Raw genomic sequence first — 23,066 nt, 5'->3', positions numbered from 1 at the left:
CTAATGGACATTATGGCCATATCATCAGACATACCTATATGTGAATATAAATAGTCTGTTTTATGCTGCAAATGACTCAAAGGTGTTGACTCTCATAATTTCACACATTTAATGATAGGTTTCTCTAAATAAAATACTGGTATAATATATGCAAAGTACTTGGAATACAACATGGATTCTCAATAAACTATGTTGTAATTCTTGAAAACTCGTTTTCAGATTACTAACCAAATAGTCTTATTAATCTGAAAAAGGTGACTCTGAGGTTGGTAACCTTGCACCAAAATAATAACCGTGATAGAGCTCATAGGAATTTATCACGGATAATGACCCCTAAGAAACATAAAAATAAAAACAATAAAAAATACGATTAATACATCGTCTTTTTTCTTAATTATGCAAAAGAAATGGTAATTATGAAGGAATACCTGCAGTAAACAGATGGATGACCCTTAAGGATGTAATGCAAGTTCCTTGATTCAACTATTTGGCCTCTTCTATACTCCAGAGTCCAGTGTTATGTTGTACCGTAAATCCCACCACACCCTACCCTGACGAACAATGGTTCCATTATCTCCTGTAACAGACCAAAATAATTTCAATATTCAAGTACTTATGAATAATGTTTACAAATTTTGAAATATTTAAACATTTTCCTAAAAGTGATCCAGTTTTGTGGGAATATCTGGCGGTTCAAACTTGAATAATAAAATTTCTTATCGGTTTTATACGTACAATAGCATTGCAAAAATCCAGATAATTAGGTTGATGTGCATCCATGTACAACCATGCAGGACCCCAGACCTGTTCATCCTACTCAAAATAAATATGGTAGGATTATACAAACCATTTATCATCTAGCCAGGTCAATAACAAAGATTGATATCTACCTAGAAGTCACTCCAGCCAGATAGAAAGGGCAACCATATTTCTCGCTATCGTTCTATCGTCATAATTTCCTTGTCCATATTCACAAAATCGGAAACCATATTCACAAAATCGGAAACATGTTGATAGTAAAAATATAATCATCGCACATCCAATGCCAACTGTAATTATAATACAGATAAGAAGAGAAAACTTAAAATGATAAAATGTAAAACATGTCTTGGATTTTCTTCCGAAACAAAATAGTAGGTGCATCCCTACTAAAGCAAATCTTAACATAAAAATGATTAAATTTTGTAGTTGAAAAAGCGGGGGTCTAACAACACCACCCAATATTTCGCTTAGCAATCTGTATGGACTAACTCCGAAATACTTTGCTAGAGAATCAACTAGACAGTCAGACTCAATCCTGATAAAAGTATCTCAAGGAGTTAATATCTCTCTCTTATTTTTGATATTACTCAAGCTAATAGAAATCAGCGAGTCCTAATCAAACACAAGGAATACTTGGACGATACCAAAGACCAATGTCCAAGGATCAATCAATATCAATCAACAACCAAAGGTCGGATTTCCAATTGATGATCACGAACGCACAACCTGTATTATTTCAATTATATAACAAATATAATGCGAAAAATAAATAACACAGACACCAGAAGTTTTGTTAACGAGGAAACCGCAAATGCAGAAAAACCCTGGGACCTAGTTCAGATTGAATACACACTGTATTAAGCCGCTACAGACACTAGCCTACTCCAAGCTAACTTCGGACTGGACTATAGTTGAACCCCAATCAGTATCCCACTAATTCAAGGTACAGTTGTACTCCTACGCCTCTGATCCCAACAGGATACTGCGCACTTGATTCCCTTAGCTGATCTCACCCACAACCAAGAGTTGCTGCAACCCAAAATCGCAGACTTGATAATAAAAAAATCTGTCTCCCACAGAAAAACCCTAGGTTTTTGTTCCATCTTAAGATATGAAATCAAGGTGAACATGAACCAATTGATAATCCGGTCTTATATTCCCGAAGAACATCCTAGATTAATCAATCACCTCTCAACAATCCTTCCTGACTACACAGGCGGTTTGTCGAGGAATCACAAACAGTGAGACGAAGATGTTTGTGACTTCTTTATCTTGCCTATCGGAGAACTATCACGATCTCAAGACAATCAATAGATTGTACTCGTACGATAGAAGATGCAAGATCAGATCACACAACTACGATAAAAGTAGTATCGGTATGGCTTCACAATCCCAATGAAGTCTTTAAGTCGTTAACCTGGTTTTAGAGAAGAAAACCAAAGGTTAGAGGAGAATCGACTCTAGCGAGCGCACTAGTATCGCGCAGATGTGTAGGGATTAGTTTTGCCGAATGCTAGATGTCTCCTATATAAATCAGGGTTTTGCCTTAGCTAAAAAGCAATCCATATTCACCGTTAGATGAAAAATTGATTTAGATTCAAGCTAATATTTCTCAACCGTTAGATCGAAAACTTAGCTTGTCACACACACTTGAGATATACGTTTACTGGGTTTTTGAAAACCGTGCCCAAACGTGTACGTGTATGTTGGTTCAACATAGTAACCCCAAAGGTTAACCATATGAGCATTTCATATTAACCTTGTTCTTCTTCACCATAACTAGTTCAATTGACTCAAATGAACTAGTTAGAGAGTTGCTCATTTTCTATGAGATCTTATGTAACTACACAAGACACAATTGAAACAAAGATGATTCGATTTGATTGAATCGGCTCATGAACTTTATAGCCACGGTTTGCATATTGCATTCCTTAGTAATTTAAGTTTCATGTTCAGAGCACATCTTTAGATCATAACCCACTCAAGTACGCAAGCAAGTTCGCGGACTTAAGGCAACCGGCAGAGTTTTCCAAACTCAGCAGAAAATCTCGACAAGGAGACTTCCGTCAGTTCGCGGACTAAACACGCAAACGAGTTTTTGGAAAATCCCAGGAGAAATTCTCGGCAAGAGAACTTCCGTCAGTTCGCGGACTGAGTTCGCAAACTGAGTTCGCGGACTTGGCAAAGCCAATTCCTCCGGTTTCTCTCAATCAACAAAGTTCACAAACTTCGGATTAAGGAATAGGACTTATGCACATATGTGTTACCACAAAATGTTTATATCCATCATCGGTTATATTGACCTAAACTCTCATTCCAACCATTGAAACATTCTTAGAGGACGTTATGTAGTTGTTACACTATTTCTCGTCAAAGCGATTATCAAAGTGATTGAAACAATATGAATTTCGTCATTAGGTGAAGATAAACCCGATCAACGCGAGACGCTTTACCAACACATGATTTCGAGATATAGAAAGACGAGATATACTCGGCTCGAAATATGAATTGTGTATGATCCAGTCTATATAGCATACGACTTTTGTCTCATAAGAAGTAGGAGATAGAAGAGATAGACTTTTGAGTGATAGATAAGTTCAAGTCTCTACATACCTTTTTGTTGATGAAGTTCCACGGTTCCTTGTGTAGATATTCGTCGTTGTATGATGAATCTTCATGAAGTCCTTGAGCTCAACTACACTTTTCTATCCTAGTCCGAGACTTAGCTATGCAGACTAGAAATCAAGATTCATAGTTTTGATCATTATCATTGACAAACATGCTTGAGATAGCAACGCATGCGAGGTCGACCGAGCTATGCTCTAACAATCTCCCCCTTTGTCAATTTTAGAGACAAAACTATTAATACATATGGAATACAAAAAAGATAAACTTTAGTGGCTCCTATTCCATAGTCTAATCTTCAACGTTCCCTGAAATCTTCGTCCTTCCAAGTACTCCAATGATCCCAAAGGTTGTAAGTTTATCATCATCGTTGTTGAAGATCCGTAACTATAACAATGATAGAAATCGAGATTCTCGATCATTATTATACAGTGACATAGTATTATTATGTAACATCAAAGTCTAATTGCATCACGACTTTAACAATAATACTATGGTGATATGTATCGCTCCCCCTTAGTCAATACTCCATCTCCATTATGGAAACCACTCCCCCTTACACAATGATCCGAAAACCATATGTATTTGTAGTGTGAGCTACATTATTTCTCCCCCTTTTTGTCAATAAAATTGGCAAAGGTAAAGGAACGGGATCATAATGAATCCACAAGAGACATTTCATAGACTAAAAGAAAAATACTTACCAACTTAATTTAGATGCAATCATAAAGCCGAAGCTAAATGCATTCATCAAGGAGTTTTAAGATACAAGATAACCCCTTTAAAATTCCACAGCCGCACACCCCGCAAGATATTACCATTAAGCAAAAGTTCGAGAGAACTCTCCCCCATTTGATGTCATTCCCTAAAGAACAACAAGAGCGACCTTAAATTCGAAAGAAAAGAAGGGTTTTTAATTGGACACCAAAAACCATAAGGATGATTTTCTATATCCAAAACTCAATCAAATTAATCACAAGTAAACCCATGATTAATTTAATTGGAACACGCAACTAAATCAAACCACAAAAGTGATCAATTTAATTGAAAGTGCTCAACATAAGTAAACTTACGGAGCTACGACTAAGGTAATCATACGGAGATGACTAACTTAATCGTTCACATACTCAACATAAGGAAAACCTTACGAAATATACGACTACATTAACCAATAGAACATGGTTAGTATAGCCGTTCATATACTCAACACAAGGACTTGTGGAATATATGAAAACTCAACTAGACTAATTACAAGAGAACCCATAATTAATCTAATTGGAATACAAACAACCAAACTAATCACGAAAGTAATCAATTTAATTGTCAAAATATTTGCTCAACAAAAGAAGACTTTCAGAGCAAATAACTAAATAACCAACCAAGATGATTAATTTAGTTCATAATGCTCAACATATAGCATCTTATGGAACAACCAACATAGCCAATAAGAACAATCGACTTAGTTGTATCGTGCTCAACATAAGACACACAATGGAGCCTTCACGGCAATACAAAAAGAATGGATCAATGAAGATCAATACCGTGGATAATATACAAGGATCTATTCTATTTTCCATCATAACGACATAATAGACTTTATCCTTGTCACACAAAAGATTTTATCCTATTTTCCATCAAATACATGACTGCATAGGCATAAATTTTGTAATTGTCAAAAGTCCATTCGTCCTTTCATCAATACGAATACCAATTCATGAACGACTTTACTTTTGACAGCATATGGGACCTTCAAGTTCACGGACGCAAACAATACATATCTCATAATCAAATTGCAATATCATAAAATCATAAAGATAAATACTACAATAACATCATCCTCCAAATATTTTTAGAATTTAATACCAATAAACCTAAAAAATAACATAAGAAGATGAAAACAAAAATAGCTATGTGTAGTCACAATCATCGCTATTCAAAACACTAGTTATTCTTCCAACTAATCCAAAAGAAGACTTACTAGGTAACTAATTCAACAACAGACTCTTAGGCCAAAACCCAAACACTAATAATCAGGTGGACGGTTCTGGAGATTCATGCGTCTTGTGATTTTTGGACTTATGGGCGACATCAACCTCATCAATCTTTGAGGAAACATCCTTTTTGAGAGGTTCTATATCGCGGTTCTTCATTAGACCAAGGTTACAGTTAACCTTTTTCAACTCAACTTTTACAGCATCAAGACACTTTATAGTTCCAACAAGTTGTTGAGAATCAATAATCACCTTAGTTGGAATCTTCTCCCCAATATCTGAGTAGGAAATAGGAGATTGAGGAAAGATCCTTCAACTTCAACAAGAGTTCCCTTCTCTTTATCAAACACAAAGTATATACCATTATCAACAAAGTCTTCAAGTAAATCCCACGAAGAATAACCCATTGACGAGAAACCTAGAGTGAAAGTTTTAACTCAATATGAAGGGTATATAAACTTTTTGAGAGAATTAGGGTTTAAAACGTAGGTACATGACTCTTAAGCCCAAAACCGTAAATGTACTTTTACGAGAGCCCATAATAAAACTTGTAGTTTTTGAAAGGAAAGACAAAAATAACAAAAACAATACAAAAAGAGATGATAAACTACTCATGTAAAAGTATGTGACTGATTATCCATCTAAGAACGATAAGAAAATAGCTAGATAATCAAAGTTATTTTGCACAGAGTATACCTATTCAATTCTCACACAACTAGGATTTTTGGTGGGTGAGATATCAACCTTGTGATTAATTTACACAAGTATGAGCATTCGGCTCATTAAATGAACATTGTTTTTTTTTTAGCCTTCCTTCTTTGATTATCACTTAGTTCAGAAAAAATAAGACATAGCTTGTTCTGCATATCCTTCTGAAGGCTTTCTTTGAGGACTAAGTCTAGGACCTCTTGTAGTTGGTTCAAGGGGATCAGAAAAGATGGGAATCCATTTTCTAGATTTAGATTTATCAAAAATATTCTTATAAACACTGGGAATACATTCATCAGAAATATGAGAGTTTATTTGGTTAGAATATACATGTGTCCTATGATGACTTCTAGGAAGAGATCCATGTTTATAAGGTTCTTGGTCTTCTGTGGGTATTTGATTCACTGCGGTAGTCGACTGACTATTTGTTCCATTGATAGTGGATAGAAGCAAATTATGAAGTTTATAAGTTTGTTTCTTTCTGGCAAAACAATGGATAACATAGTGATTTCCTTTTCCACAGAAGGTACAGGTTCGTGGAGGAGAAGTAACAACAAGCACTTGTTTGAACTTCATATCCACCGGAGAAGATTGTAAGTTATGAAAACTTTTCTTGACACAATCTTCATCTGGAGAAAATTTCATTATGTACAGTAACCCATGAGAATCAGTTTGTGCAGAAGAACTTTTCATTAAGACAGAGTTTTCCTTTTCATGGATTTGCACTGTCTATGGGCTAGAACAAGTGAGGCTTCAAGTTTCTCTTTCTCAACACGAAGTCTGTCTAGATTGGATGAATGCGTCTTGATCAAACATTTTTCTCTAATTGAGCCTTCTTTAACCATATTTTCAAGATCACAAATCTTTTCACGTTGTATATTGTTTTCTTGAAGAAGTTTCTCGATTTCCTTAGAGAATGACCCTATAATGTTGTAGAGTGCTTGTTCACGACCTCTCGAATTCATCAATGAGTTGTACATGATCCTTGAGATCAACAAACTCTGTAGAATTTTTTGAAATTCTGGTGAGCTTCATTTTAGCTTTAGCCATTATGTCCAATGTCTCATTGGAGGAAGAGTGGTTGACACAAGATGAGACAGTATTCCTACCTCGGGATTCGGAAGAATCATCTAAGGAGTGATCCTTTGAGGTATTTCCGAGATACTTGAAAAGGTTGACTGCTTTAGGAGGCATTTTGGTATGCGTATGAGATTCTGTCCACAGACTCAGATTGCTACAAACACAAACTTATAAGGTCTTTAACGTGTTTGCCTGCTCTGATACCAATTGAAAAAGCGGGGGTCTAATAAAACCACCCAATATTTCGCTTAGCAATCTGTATGGACTAACTCCGAAATACTTTGCTAGAGAACCAACTAGACAGTCAGACTCAATCTAGATAAAAGTATCTCAAGGAGTTAATTACCCAAAACTACCATTATGATAACAAAGCTAACCCTAATAATCACCAAACAAACACCATCCTAGATTTGAACACACTTGTCAGTCAACTTAGGCAAAGGAATAAATTTGATCACTTTCATTCATTTGAATATCATCAACTTAAAAAACTCCAAAAAACCCAAGGAATTTATTAAATTCGGTGGAGAAAACATGACACTAACCTTGAGTGATAAAAAAAAAACACATAGAACCATTCCGAGAGTTTCTCACCTAACTCAAAGACTCCCCTCTATAATTATCATGTCATCTAACGCTTAGAACAAATCTGATAGTCTCTCTAATCGAAACAAATGGAAGAAGAAGAAGAAGAAGCGTTTGACAGAGGCGTTTCTGATGAAAAACTAAATCGTAGAGCTCAACCATAGATGGAAGATGGAGGGGAGGGGGATATACCTAATCAAAATAAGCGAGTGTAACATTGTTTTTTATGGGAAAATGACAACCGTAGAATTATCTCTTGGGAGTACATGTAAAATGAATCAAAATTAAATTTAAATACATGAAAATCAAATGTAAATACAAATAATGAACCAAATTTCGAATTTTCAGGGGATTAAATAACCAAAGCCGGCAAAATCATACCCGTAATTTTAATTTCGCAGTAACGATTGGGCCGAGAGCTAACTTGAGTTTTGCAATCCTTATTAAGTTGAGAAATAAACCAAAGATCATGTGTTGAACATACCCATGACTAACAACGTGGAACCTAAGTGTTCCATGTTTCATGATGTGAGGAAGGAAGACGAATAATTCGAGGGTAGAGGCTTTATGGTAGCTTTGGAGAACGATTCAACGTCCACGGTTACTCGTTATTCTCCCTAAAAGCTAAGGCACGCATGCATAAAAAGGGAGTGGTTTGGACAACCCCGACCATGGATTTATCTTTGCTACGGAAAAATCCTGACCACTCTTTACATAGGCAAAGCTAGCCAAATTGTGCTATGTATTCTAGATGGTTCGATATTATAAATGATCATGCCTGTTAGGTGACCCGCTCTGTAACAGCTAATTGATAACTGATCTGACATGGATATTCGATGTATAATATATGTCAGATATTATTTTATTTTTCAATATCTTCCTTCGTTTTCTCTGAGTTTCTAACTTTCTATCTAGTTTCTCTTTGTAGTTTAGTTATGAATGGATCACAGATTCATAGTTGAGGTATATTAACATCTTATTGTTTTTCTTATTCTGCAAATCCAAAAAGTAACCATAACGTTTTAAGTTTTTTTATTTGTATTTTGATCCCAATCGGGATGACGACACTGATATATCCAACAATCAATTTAACCTTGATGTTCACTGATGCATTTGAATGAGAAGTTATTTGACGAATCTGTTAATCAATATAGTGGGGCATATATAAGTACAATATAAATTAATCATAATTTTGAATTTAACTGAAATTCTATTATACAGTAATCTGATAAATTCAAGTTTCGAGTAATACGAATTATGATATAAAGTGAATCTAAGAATCTTTGCTAGATAACATCTCAAAAACTCTTTAAACTTTCATCTAGTTCATATAATACATTTTCCTATAAACGTTTAAACAGGTCTTCCTTATACAGATCTCTTGGTGTGTTTTAATCTATAATGCAAAACAAAAGGGTTTTTTTGAGCTTGGACTGATGAATAACATTTTAAGAGACAAACATTCCATCCGACCATCCAAATCTCATCCCACCTAAAGACATCCGACGGATATGAGAGTTGTAACCTATTTTATTATGAATTTTAATTGATTCGCTCCCTCATAATTAGGGTCATAAACTTCATATTATGAATGTGCATTGATTGAATTTCTTCACTTAAAAAAATTAATACACTATGAATTTCTTTAAAAATATTCTTTATGTCTTTTAAGGTTATAAACACGATAAAATTTATTATTATTTTTTTTACAAAAATGAGGTAAACTTTGTCAATCAAGTAGAAGTGAAAAAAATAAAATACTTTGGTACGAATTTTTCTACTTATCATGTTGCGCCCTCCCTCATTTTGCATGTCTGTAAGAAGAAACCATAGGTGGGTCAAAAAATTTATTTTTCAAGATAAAATGAATAAAACGTAAGAATTTTTTGTCAAATAAATTTACTTTTTTTTTTAATTTAGTAAAATGAATTGGTATTAAAATGCAAAGAGTTGTTAAACGGATTGATGATGCAATCTTAAAGATATTGTATATTAATCCAAGTTTGATCGAGCTTATGTTGTTTTAGTTTTGGTCATCAAAAATAAAATAATATATCACGATAAACCAATTTGACTAGCAAGATTTAATTTCAATAATTGCTCTTAATCCAATTGATTTTAGACCAACTTTAAAAATTATATATATATCAAACTTCCAGGTTTATAAGTTCTTATACGTGGAATTCCGCCTAACAAGATTTCTATACCTAATTAAATATAATCGTTAATTAGATATATGTTGAAGTACTCTTTTTTTATATGTTTTTATTAAGTATTTACTACAACTTTATGTTAACTCCATGTTGTGCTGTTACAACACGTGTTATTTCTAGTTCATGACAAGGCAGAAGTGTAATAACCACCTTGATGGGATACTTCGAATACAACAAGTTAGTTTCAAATTTGTATTTCTAATGCATATTATCATGTCTTATGTCCCTCTGCCTAATATTTGCATCATGTTATCTCTGTTGCCTTTTATATCTTGCATCGTGTTAGCTTAGTTGTGTTTCTCTTCTTGCACAAATTAAGTGCTCATTGTAGTAGAATTAACTTTAGCCCAGTTGATGGCTCATCGAGAAATTCTTGCATGTAATAACTTTAGATGTTGATTGTGTAAACTCAACCGGATCCAGTCATGCCATTTCTAAACCTTTTTCAAGTCTAGGTGAATGATCCAAATGTAATAGCATGGTCAAGGAACCCCACAACTCATACAAATGGCAATTATGGATTTATAGTAGCCAAATTACAGACTTATTTATAGAACTTCGAGATGAAACTCACATTGTGATAACGGTACATATGATATTTCATGTATTAGCTTCTATTTTTGCGAGAAATGATGGTGACTAAGTCTATGTAGTTATCTATACTATGAAATTCATTTATCATTTACATACTCCCTCCGTCCCAAATTAGATGAGCTAGTTGGTTTTAAATTTTGTCCCATAAATACATGAGATATCTCACTAATCAAGGGGATATTTCTAAAACTACCATTTTAATTGATTATTGTTACTATAAGAAATATGTATAATTTGGTAGCCATTTTTATATTCGTTACGTAGTTTTAAAATGCTTTTCAACGGTATAAAGTTTACAAAAAAACATGGTATAGTTTAAGAGATAAATCATTTCTAAGTTTTACTAGTTATTATTCATAAGGGTATAATAGTAAAAAAAAATACTTAAACATACTCCCCTTTCCTCCTTGCCATAAGAATTGTGAAAACTACAACTAGCTCATCTAATTTGGGACGGAGGGAGTATTAAATAAGTTTTCTTTAAACTGATTAAATCACATGTTGAATGGTTCATTGTTATCAGTAGATAGACCAATTACTACGCAATCTAATCGTGAATAAGACTTAATGATGATTTTTTTTTCTTTTTAACTTGTGACCAAGTTTTAACTTTAGCAAGGTATTTACTTCAATATCAATAACCGGGGACTGAGCCATATCTCTCTTTCCTATGGGTGACTGCCGAATAAGAAGGTACCATATGCAGACACAGCTTCATACACAAGATTCACGTAAAACAACTCTTGTACATCCATCATTTTGACGCAAGGTGGATCTTCCAATTATACAATGAGATATTCCATGGCTTTCAATTTTCATCAGCTCAATATATTGTCTCCGTTTTACAATCCTAGCCCAGGTTTCTTTCACATAAAACGTAGCATGACCTGGTGATCAGAACTATTCAAGACTCTCAGTATTGGTTATAATGGCCAAAATCAGCTTCGCGGCTCATATTGAAGCATCGCAACATTTGTCTACACGATCAAGCGCAAAGCTAAAAATTAGGGATTTAATCAGGTAATCCCTAATCGCAATTTTACACGCCCAAGGCATGGATTTCATGATGACAAGATTACAACACTCGTATAAACGCTGCCCAACATAAATATTCACGGAAAATTCCAAGTCCAGAGTTGATTTCAAGTTCAGATTCAGAACAAGCGAAGACTAAGCATCGATTCGGTGACTCTGCAAGTCTAAAGGAACGACTGGATGATAATTTCGCATCTGGACGATTTGCCACCATCTATACACTCATCATAGCACAATCAAGGTTCTACTCTGAGTAGGGACTTAATGTAGATGGTGAAATTTGGGTGAGGGGCAAAAGTGTCATTTCAAGACCATAAGCAAAACCCAACTCTCACGGGCTTGGTCCTCAAGACACCCATAACCACGATTTCTAGTATACGTTCCTGATGAGCACGAAAGTGCGACACATTTTCACCCATAAATACATTAGCTGGGACTCATCTTATCACTAATAAACTTGTTTGTAGGTGTTTTGTGAAATAAGCTCTTGTGGAAAATGTTGCATGAAAAGTTGTTAAAAGCACCCCCGGAGGACACATGTTATTCGGACTCTCACTATTGGTTAAGGGGCACCTCAATTACTAAGGGGAACCCCGTTGATAAGGGGCACCTTCTTTACTATTTACACCCTTGGCTATTCATACCCCATCTCTGTTAAGGGGCGACCATCTTCTTCTCCATTTGAATCTGGTTTTTGGCGGGAAAATGGCAGCAAATATTAGGATTCGATTTTTGGTGGCAATTAAAGAAGATTCAATCGTTGGATTCAGTTCTGTTGGACCTGTTAGCAGTAAACAGGCTTGGTATAATCATTGTATTCGAAAGAATTGGGCTGGATATCCGTGTGAAGCGAAACAGAGTGTGGAAAAGATATCGAGTTTCGGGAAGTGATTACAAGAGATCTTCTCGAGATCTTCTCGAGATTTTCTTTCTGTTTTCGTTGGAGAATGACTTATTCTTACCAAACAGGAATAGTAAGTGCGCTGTAATTAAGAAAATCAAGGAGTTACACAGAGTTTTGATAATGCAGGGAACTGCATTCAAGAGGAAGATTATCACAGAATATTTGATGATACGTATTGCATGGGAGAAGATTTTCTTCTTTACTCAACAAAATTCTACCCTATCAATCCAAGATAAACAAGGATATTCTGCACGTCATTCACAGCTGCATTTGAGAAAGAAAATATTTTCTCTATTACCGAGTAAAGGAAGATTACTGGGAGTTAATGAGCGAGATTTGTTGTTGTTGTGGTATATATATAGGCTGATGGGATGTCAGTGAGGGAGAGAGAGTGATTGGGGGAGGCTACAGAGTCGAGAGAATTGCTGCAGAGAAATCTGCAGCAGCAGCTAGAAAAACAGTGAAGAACGAAGAACATTGACCCACACAAGCAGTCGTTTATGCTACATTGAATACGACAGTCGCAAGACAGTCTTATATGCTACAGTGGTAACGACCCACAACCGAGGGTCGTAGTTCTCTGGTTTGTAACAAACATAATTGTTACAAACCCGATTTTGAATTATTTATCCCTTTTCATCATTTGTAAACACTCTTTGAGCAATAATAATGATTTTTGAGCGTGTTTCCAACAACATGATGAGCTAGACCCCATCACTGGGACAACGGAGGAAGTCGGACTTCATACTTGGGTGAATTTGTTTTATTTTCTATTTGACTTTTACACTTAATTAAAATAGAATTATGATTTGAAAAAATTAGTTATTATTTTATTAGATGGGTCATGCTTGCTTAGATGTTTGATGTCCCATGCTTACGATTTATAATTAATGTTTGGAGAATCTACCTTGGCAAGAATAAGAGTCGATGTTGTTTTATTTGTCGAGCGATAATTGTTTGAGAATGAACAATTGAACCTATTGATATGAGTATGGCCGAATCCTAGACCCAGTAACTCTCTATTTTATTCCTTTAAAATTAATCTTAACAAGTCTTAGAGTTCGAATCTTTACTACTACAACAACGACAATCAAAAATGTTAATCATTTTGGCGCCGCTGCTGGGGATTTGTTTTTAGATTAATTTTTAGGTTTATTTTTTTTATTATTATTTTTTTTAATTTTGTACAATATTTTCATTTTTTTTTAGATTTTATTTTTTTCCTTTTTATGCGTTTCTTTTTGTATTTCTTTTCAGGGACATTTTGAGGATGATGACTTCTTCTGAGGAGACGTCACCTACGATGACGCTGGCGGAATATAAGCGTAGAAAGTCAAATTATCAGTAAACCTCATCTGAGATGACGCTTGCTGAATATAAGCGTAGGCAATGGTATGGAGTTTCTGCTCCACATGAGGTAAGTGAAGAATCTCCTCTAGAGATATATGAGAAGTATTATAAACACACACCACCTAGTTTGGAACAAAGACTGAGAATATTGGAATGCCAAAAATTATTTAATGATTATGATGATCAGTCTTGTAGTGACTCTCGTTCCAGACAGAATTTGTAGATGACCCTGTGGATGATTGTGTAGATGATTTGCCTAATTCCATAGATGAATCTATCTCACAAGATAATTCACCGAACTTAGAGGTTGTTTCTAGACCCGTAGACTTCCAAAAGTTACCTAATTTAGGGTTAGAATTGTGTGCTTCTAAAATTTTATTGGAGTACTTTGCATCTAAATACCCAGAGGACTTTCCTATTCTTGATACAGTGCATGAGCCGTTTGATATTTCCCCAGTCCCAATAGTATCCCCATATTATGTCCTTTACACACTTCCTTGTGTTGTAAAAACGTGGTTTGGAGGTAAGTCTCTGTTTTTGACAGTTTCAGTGTCCCTACATTTTCATAACATAAGTGTAAAGTTGTCATTTGTAAATGTTGTCTTTTGGGTTGATCCCAAAATTTTCAGGTTGTTGGTTTATGGGGATCCTTTTTGTATACTCCAGTCGGTATAATTTTTTTTATTTTTTTTTATTTGTTTATTTTTTTTGCAATTTAGAATTTCCCATCTTAAGTTTTGCGTTGGATGACTCAATTACATTGAGGACAATGTAATGTTTAAGTGATTACAAGAGATCTTCTTGAGATCTTCTCGAGATTTTCTTTCTGTTTTCGTTGGAGAATGACTTATTCTTACCAAACAGGAATAGTAAGTGCGCTGTAATTAATAAAATCAAGGAGTTACACGGAGTTTTGATAATGCAGGGAACTGCATTCAAGAGGAAGATTATCACGGAATATTTGATGATACGTATTGCATGGGAGAAGATTTTCTTTTTTACTCAACAAAATTCTACCCTATCAAGCCAAGATAAACAAGGATATTCTGCACGTCATTCACAGCTGCATTTGAGAAAGAAAATATTTTCTTTATTACCGAGTAAAGGAAGATTATTGGGAGTTAATGAGCGAGATTTGTTGTTGTTGTGGTATATATATAGGATGATGAGATGTCAGTGAGGGAGAGAGAGTGATTGGGGGAGGCTACAGAGTCGAGAGAATTGCTGCAGAGAAATCTGCAGCAGCAGCAGCAGAAAAACAGTGAAGAACGAAGAACATTGACCCACACAAGCAGTCGTTTATGCTACATTGTACACGACAGTCGCTAGACAGTCTTATATGCTACAGTGGTAACGACCCACAGCCGAAGGTCGTAGTTCTCTGGTTTGTAACAAATATAATTGTTACAAACCCGGTTTTGAATTATTTATCCCTTTTCATCATTTTTAAACACCCTTTGAGCAATAATAATGATTTTTGAGCGTGTTTCCAACAACATGATGAGCTAGACCCCATCACTGGGACAACGTAGGAAGCCGGACTTCATACTTGGGTGAATTTGTTTTATTTTCTATTTGAATTTTGCACTTAATTAAAATAGAATTATGATTTGAAAAAATTAGTTATTATTTTATTAGATGGGTCATGCTTGCTTAGATGTTTGATGTCCCATGCTTACGATTTATAATTAATGTTTGGAGAATCTACCTTGGCAAGAATAAGAGTCGATGTTGTTTTATTTGTCGAGCGATAATTGTTTGAGAATGAACAATTGAACCTATTGATATGATTTTGGCCGAATCCTAGACCCAGTAACTCTCTATTTTATTCCTTTAAAATTAATCTTAACAAGTCCTAGACACTGCTGGTCGTGATGCCGTAATTCCTAGTGCACATCCTCGACGAGATACTGCTGGTCACGTAGGTTCTGTAGAGCGTAAAACGTCTCTGACAGACTTATGAACCAGAACAGCCACAATTCAATCATGTCTTCGCGAGACGCAGAAGATTGTGATGCCATGATTCCTAGTATACATCCCCGCGAGATACTGCTGGTCGTGTAGGCTCTGTAGATGCGTAAAAACGTTATCGACAGACTTATGACCCAGAGAGAAGACATACATGTCTCCTGTAAGCTCGACTCACCCTATTTGAGATGAAAGACTGATTCCTAGTACATCATCGCGATATATACTAGTAATGTTTACTATAGGCTCTGACTCGATTTACCGAGGCTTCAGAATAATTCCTAGGACATCCCCGTGAGATACGCTGGTTATTCTGCCTCTGGGACCTTTAGACAGACTCCTAGAACATCCTTCCGAGATACATTGGTCATGTAGGACCCATAAAAAGCAGACGCAATTGACTGCTAGCACATCTCTGCAAGATATGCTGGTCAAAGACAAGTGAGCCGAAGTCTCGCAGAGGCATTATCAGTCGTGCAAGCCTTCTTTTCTCTTCCAAACATGTCCCAGCTGATTTTGGAGAGATTTCATCGCGTTGGCCAAGTATTGAACAAACTGTATCGCGTTAGCTAAATCTCAGACGGCTCTAGACGCGTCGGCCAAATCTTAGACAGCTTCAGATGCGTCAGCCAAATCTCAGATGGCTCTAGACGCGTTGGCCAAATCTCAGACATCTCCAGACGCGCCGGTCAAATCTCATACAGCTCCAGACGTGTCGGCTAAATCTCAGACATCCACAGCTGCGTCGGCCGAATCTCAGGTGGCCTCATCCGAGCTGAGCCATCTCGTCTGAAGATTCTTATGCAAGTACAAGACTTAGGCACAAGCCTCATCTAGGACTCAAGCCTCTTTCTCAGCGTCTCAATCACACTCACGGCTAGTAAATTGGGCCTGAATTGTACACGTCTATCCAAAAACGTGGATAACTTCTCTTGAGCTCCACATGCTCAACAAAGGGACCCACAAGCAATAATACGGTCTTTACGTGACATGGATGACCGGCCATGGAGAGAGGGAGCTCAATCTCAACTTTTCTCACACTCTACACACGATATTTCAGGCATTCAGTGCCTTTTCACGTGACTCATCCTAGCTGGTCATTCTCACAAATCAGAGAATGTCTCTCTATCTTGGCCAACTCGGCTAAAGAGAAAAAAATTCTCTATCTCAACATCATCACAATGGATGATCAGCTTCACACAAATTGGGGGATAACAATTAAGATTTTGGTCTGACGGTCTACGGTACGTGTTAGAAATACCCGGTCTATTTCTCACCGCAAAAGAGAGTAAATGAGATGGAATAATGAGATAAACTTAACCTAGTTTATCTCTATCTATTCCTGAAGAGACGGAAGAAGTGATCCGCACGACACGACAAGCAATCCCTATCTTCATCGACCTGAGATTAGAGAATTCAACTATAAATAGGTCCTCTATTTCTCCAAGTTAACACAACTTTCTGATAAACTCTCAGAAAGTCAGAATAATTCCTCTTCAAACCTAGAATTCTCTGATCTCTCTCTCTCTTTATCTGCTTTCCTCACTAAGACTAGCCCTAACCTCTCATGTGATTGAAGCAGCCTTTGAACGACCACTGTGCGTGGTTTTAGGCGAAGACTGTTCGTGCTCAACCTCTCGTAAGTCACTTTCACAAATCCTAGAATCCCAGTTTAGCCTCTCACCGATTTTAGGTAACTACAATAACTTCTTCAATTTGGCGTTAAGTTTCCAGTTTTTGCACTATGCTGCTACCATTTCTTCATTTTCTTTCCTTCATCGCATCATCTAACATATGTGGTTCCTCTGAACAGTTAGGATCTTGACACTGCAAACACCTGAAATTTTCTGATTGTGATTCAATGACCATTCTGATGCCTTTGTGGACATTTAGAATACGTCCAAAATATTGTATCATACTATGGTTATACAGGAATCATAATAGACAAACCTCCTTTACTTCCATACATGATATTTGTTTTTCTTTGATTTTAAAAAACATACTTATAGTCAGAGAATGCTTTCGGTAGAATATAAAGTACAAAAATGCCATTTGAATCGTCTCAAACTTCTACGGTCGGCTCAATCTCCTGCGGTAAACCGTTTCCCCACCGTCCAAAACTGAATTTGCCATCAACAAGCACACGGCATAGCAAATTCGTTCTTTTGCCAAGTCTTACTTGGACGGTGGTTTACTGTAAAATTAGAAATCCTGTGTTAAACTCCTGCAGCGTCTCAATTGAGTAGAAAATTCAGTGCAATTTTCTTTTTAGGGTTTTATACTTCCGATCACTAAAGCCGAATTTTCAAAACATCGAGAAGCCTAAATGGATGATGGTTAGACTGATCTCGCGGAAGATAATGCTACATTAGCAGTGAATTGAATTAGTTTAGTCTTTTTCAAGGTACGAATTTGAACTTTGATTTTGTAAATTAACTAAAATTCAAAAATAAAATCATTCATTTTAGTAAATTAACTGTGTTCGATGACTTGCAACTTAGATCGATGACTTGCAACTTAGATTGTTGTTTATGATGAACTTGATACATGGGGTACAAATGGTTACTCGTTTTTGCCACTTAAAATCTATTACCAAATATATCTACATTTGGTTAAGGTTCTCCAATCTTGTCAAATTTTAAATGTTCTGAGAATTTCCTGAAAAAAAATCTATAATGTTACCAAAACATGTCGAGATTATCTTGATGATCGGTGTGTTGTTACATTTTTATGTTATGTTATGTTATATTTTCGTTTTTAAGAGATTCTTTAGTTGTATTTGTCCCATACGAAACTGTCCTATATTGAATTGGAACAAGAAAAAATCTTAGAAACCAGTATTCTAGAATGGAAGATAAATGAATCTAGAAGTCACAAAGAGTAATAGGAGTGTAGTATAGTACTATATACAAAGATATAGCTCAGATACAAATAATTACAGCGCGATAGTGAGAGTTTGATGCAGTAGTTTTTCTTATTGTTTTGCTACCTCCTGAGCATAGCTACATTGCTAAAAGGTATGTGTTGAATTGAAATATAATAATGATTACAGAGAGTGAACATGAGTATGTATACTCGACTGTTATAACCACTCACAAATTCTCACTCGCTGATACTAGAAACGAATACTTCGCACACTCACACAACCTGCACATGCTTATGCATTTACAGACTTACACGACCTGCACTCCCACATGGCACTCAGCACCAACAGCATATGCCATTAGAGCAGACCTAGCCTGGTGGACTTGCAGTGGTGCAGATCCAGCTTGACATCCCCAACAACAAGCCCAACCTCAGCCCTATCCATAGAGGAGGTAGGAGAAAATAGGAGATCCAACCCTCCCATAGTGGTAGTCGATCTCCTACCTCTTTCCCACACTCTGGGCAGAGGCCCTATCCATAGAGGAGGTAGGAGGAAATAGGAGATCTCACCCTCCCATAGTGGGAGTCATCTCCCATCTCTTGCCCACACTATGGTCTATGGGCAGAGGCCCTGTCCATAGAGCAGGTAAGAGGAAATAGGAGATCCCATCATCCAACCCTCCCACATGGGAGTTGATCTCCTACCTCTTGCCCACACTATGGGGACAGAAGGGATGGGTTTCCTCTGTACTACACACTGGAACCTATGCATGAGCATTTTTGGGGAAAACTCACCGGAGTATTTAACAGGCATCGTCCTCACTTGTTGATTTTCTTCTTTTGCGATGTAAAAGACTGAAGACTGGTGTTTCAGGTACCGGTATATACTTGACAAACCAACCAATAGGCCACGAAACAGCTGCGATTCCAATACATGAAAACCATTGCACAACATTCAAGTTCGTAGTGTCTGCGAACTTTTTGAGAAATTCTACCATCACCACTTGAAGAACTAGAGTGAACGCTATAATCCCAAGAAATAACCTGTTCTTATGTATTCCTTCAAACACATTCCTCTTCTCCAGCTTCCTCGCGTTGAATTCATTAAAAATTTGACAAAGAACAAATGAATTGAAGATAAGAGTGTCCTTAACCTTTTCGTCCACCTTAAAGATAGACTTACCCTTGAATTGTAAGATCAAGAGGACTGAGATTTGGTATAGAGCTTGAGCCATAAGGTTCCTCCACATGACATTGCTTATTAGTGGAGCAGTTCGTCCAATTGGTTTTGCTTTCATGAGCTCTTTGGTTGGTCGCTCAGTAGCTAGAGCAAGAGCACCCAAAGTATCCATGATTAGGTTCACCCATAACAATTGGACTGCTGTTAGTGGGACTTTACCAGCCGAAAGTGCGGCAATGAAGTTGATAACAAGAGCTGCTACGTTAACTGTGAGTTGAAACTGGATGAATTTTTGAATGTTGTTATAAACACATCTACCCCAGCTTACCATTGTGGCTACAGAAGCGAAATTATCATCCAGGATGACTATATCTGAACTCTCCTTCGCCACTTCTGTGCCTTGAATCCCCATAGAAAGACCTATGTCCGCCTCTTTAAGGGCGGGTGCGTCATTTGTGCCATCTCCAGTGACTGCAACCACGTGTCCTTTCTTTTTCAAGCATTGTACCATCAAGAGCTTGTCAAAAGGGGACGACCTTGCCATCACACGTATCTTTTCCACCTTGCACATCCTCTCCTCCTCTGTATAGTTCCTGAACTCCACACCTTCAACGACTGCTTCACTATTTAATGCATGATCGGCTTTGAGTATTCCACATTCGATAGCAATCGCTCTTGCTGTGAAAACATTGTCTCCAGTGATCATTTTGATGTCGACCCCAGCATCTTGGCAAGCTCTTACAGCTTGATTCACCCCTGGGCGACACGGGTCCTTTATACCTACTAATCCTAACAAGGTAAGGTTATCATCTTTTAATGATTGATGAGTCTTCCCATCTTCCTTGTACTCCAACTCTGCATCTAGGATTTCTTTGTGGGCGAAAGCAATGCATCGGAGACTATCTGCTGCCATATCTTGAATTATTTGCTCAAACCTTTTCATTTTTTCGTGGTCTAATGTCTTCGTGATCCCACTGCAGTCATAGTAATTTGAACATGTAGCTAATATCATCTCCGCAGCTCCTTTCCAATGTACATGTGTTTTATTTTCATGTGCATGCACTTTCTTGATCAAAACGCCACTTCTTTTCCTCTCTGAGTTGAAGGCTTCCACATGAAGAATGGAGAAATCGCGCTTTAACTCTTCTGTGTTCATTCCCAACTCAGAGACAGCCCAAGATAAGATTGCCTTCTCAGTCGGACTTCCGGAAAATTCTGGCACTGTTCCTGCAGTGGGTTGATAAACGGTCCCTGTTGTGTTTAGACCAACACCCTGGCAGAGCAGTCCTTGAATACTAGGCGCAATTATAGATCCAGTGTAATCTATTATAACTTCTTCGCCGAGCCAGAACTTGGTCACCTTCATTTGATTCAATGTAAGAGTCCCTGTTTTGTCGGTACAAATGGTGGTTGCAGAACCCATGGTCTCACATGCTGAAAGTTTTCTTACCATAGCTTGATCAGCCATCATTCTTTTCATAGAGTATGCGAGTGTGAGAGTGACTGCTAAAGGCAGGCCTTCTGGAATTGCCACAACCACAATTGTGATTGCAGCAGCAACAATTCGGATCACTGAGTTTATTATATCATCAGTCTTTGTGTTGCTACCGGTATATTCCTTTCCTTTACCATCTTCTCTTTGTGTATTCCCTGTGAAGTACCGCACCAACAAGACAAAAAGAACAAGGAATGCCACAGTCAAACCAATCTTTCCTATATAAGATGTCAGTCTGTCTAGCCGTTCTTGTAATGGGGTCCTTTCATCTGAATCACTGGTTATAGTACTCATCATTGCGCCCCAACCAGTGTGCGTGCCCACAGATGTAACAAGCATGTTCCCATAACCGTTAGCCACTTTCGCGCCAGATAACAAGAACGGATTCTCTTTTGCGTCAACTTCCACGTGATCGCTCTCTCCGGTCATGCTTGATTCATCTACGTGTAAGGAATGTCCGTTTAGGAAGAGTCCATCAGCTGGAATTTGATCTCCAATCTTTAAAGAAGCAACATCTCCAACTACGACATCGAAGATAGATATCTGTTGTCTTCTCCCGTTTCTCACAACTTCAACTTTGATGTTATTGGTGACTTTTGATAATTTTTCGAACTGTCTTGACTGCCTATAATTGCTACCAGCAGAAACAACCACGACTAGAAAAACAGCAACATATATACTCCCACCTTCGTACCATCCTTCTTTCAAGCCATGTTGTTTAATACCAAAAGCAAGAGCTAGTGTAGCAGCTACCAGTAATATAAGAATGATCAAATCCTTGAATGCTTCAAGAATGAAATGAAATATACCTTTTGGAGGAGGCTTATGGTATGTATTTGTACCAAAGACGCTTTGACGTTGTCTGATATCTTCAGGATCATCGTTGATTCCATGTTCTGAATCGGTTCCAAGAACCTTTACCAGATTCCCAATACCCTCAAAGTGTTCTTGAAGCAAACCCAACTTCTTATCTTTTACTATGTTACTCAGTTTTTGTACATCTACATCAGAAAAGCTTAAGTGATCATCAACACTATTATTATCTGCACTGTAACTACTCATTGGAATATCCAAAGCAGTATACGAAGGATTATGTATGATATCAGGGTTGAGAAACTGGTTCTTCCTCTTTGCTATTATCTCTTTAGCAAGTGAGACCAACACTCTGGAGGAATAAATCGCTGCGAAGGCTATACGCCATCTGTTAAGTGGTTTGCTGGCAGTATGTATGTTAAGTAGATGTTCCACATAGTTGTTCTGTTTATTGGTGTACATGTTTGTAATATGGTGCAGTATGATACTGAAAGGTAATTTTTGGTTTATGATAATGAAAGTAGTTCAGAAAGATTGATAGGAAACAACTTATTGTAATTACGATCAAGTCTCAGAAGTTGTAGTATCAGCTGTGGATAATTGGAGAAGACACTGAGGAGAAGGGAAGAGGAAAAAAGTCAATAGGAAGATGAGGAGATAACAGATAAAAGTTTTATTCAAAATTCATAAGTAACAGGTCTCATTCCTATATTCTTATATAGACAAAAACATGAAATGGTGACACGACAAAACATGAAAATTTTTGAGGAAATGTGGGTGACTCAAGTTTGACACGCAATTGGTTCCTTTTGAGTCACGGAGTTACCAAAAGGCGTTTTCACAAGGAAACTTCGTCCCATTTTCTAACCCCAGTGTGCAATTGGGTGTTATACATGTA

At 36.9% G+C, this 23,066-nt stretch overlaps 1 protein-coding gene across 1 annotated transcript; it reads right to left on the bottom strand.

Annotated features, from left to right (window-relative positions):
- Positions 1–18,699: 18,699 nt before the first annotated feature.
- On the bottom strand, positions 18,700–22,861 carry LOC113308661 (putative calcium-transporting ATPase 13, plasma membrane-type). Its single transcript, XM_026557125.1, has one exon. It carries the CDS (start codon positions 22,628–22,630, stop codon positions 19,484–19,486), a length of 3,147 nt encoding a protein of 1,048 aa, XP_026412910.1. The 5' UTR covers positions 22,631–22,861; the 3' UTR covers positions 18,700–19,483.
- Between the last annotated feature and the right edge of the window lie 205 nt (positions 22,862–23,066).

This window comes from Papaver somniferum, chromosome 9, assembly GCF_003573695.1.
Source record: "Papaver somniferum cultivar HN1 chromosome 9, ASM357369v1, whole genome shotgun sequence".
Classification (NCBI taxonomy): Eukaryota; Viridiplantae; Streptophyta; class Magnoliopsida; order Ranunculales; family Papaveraceae; genus Papaver; species Papaver somniferum.
Note: the sequence above shows the minus strand (reverse complement) of the source record. Positions and strands in the feature narration are given on the sequence as shown.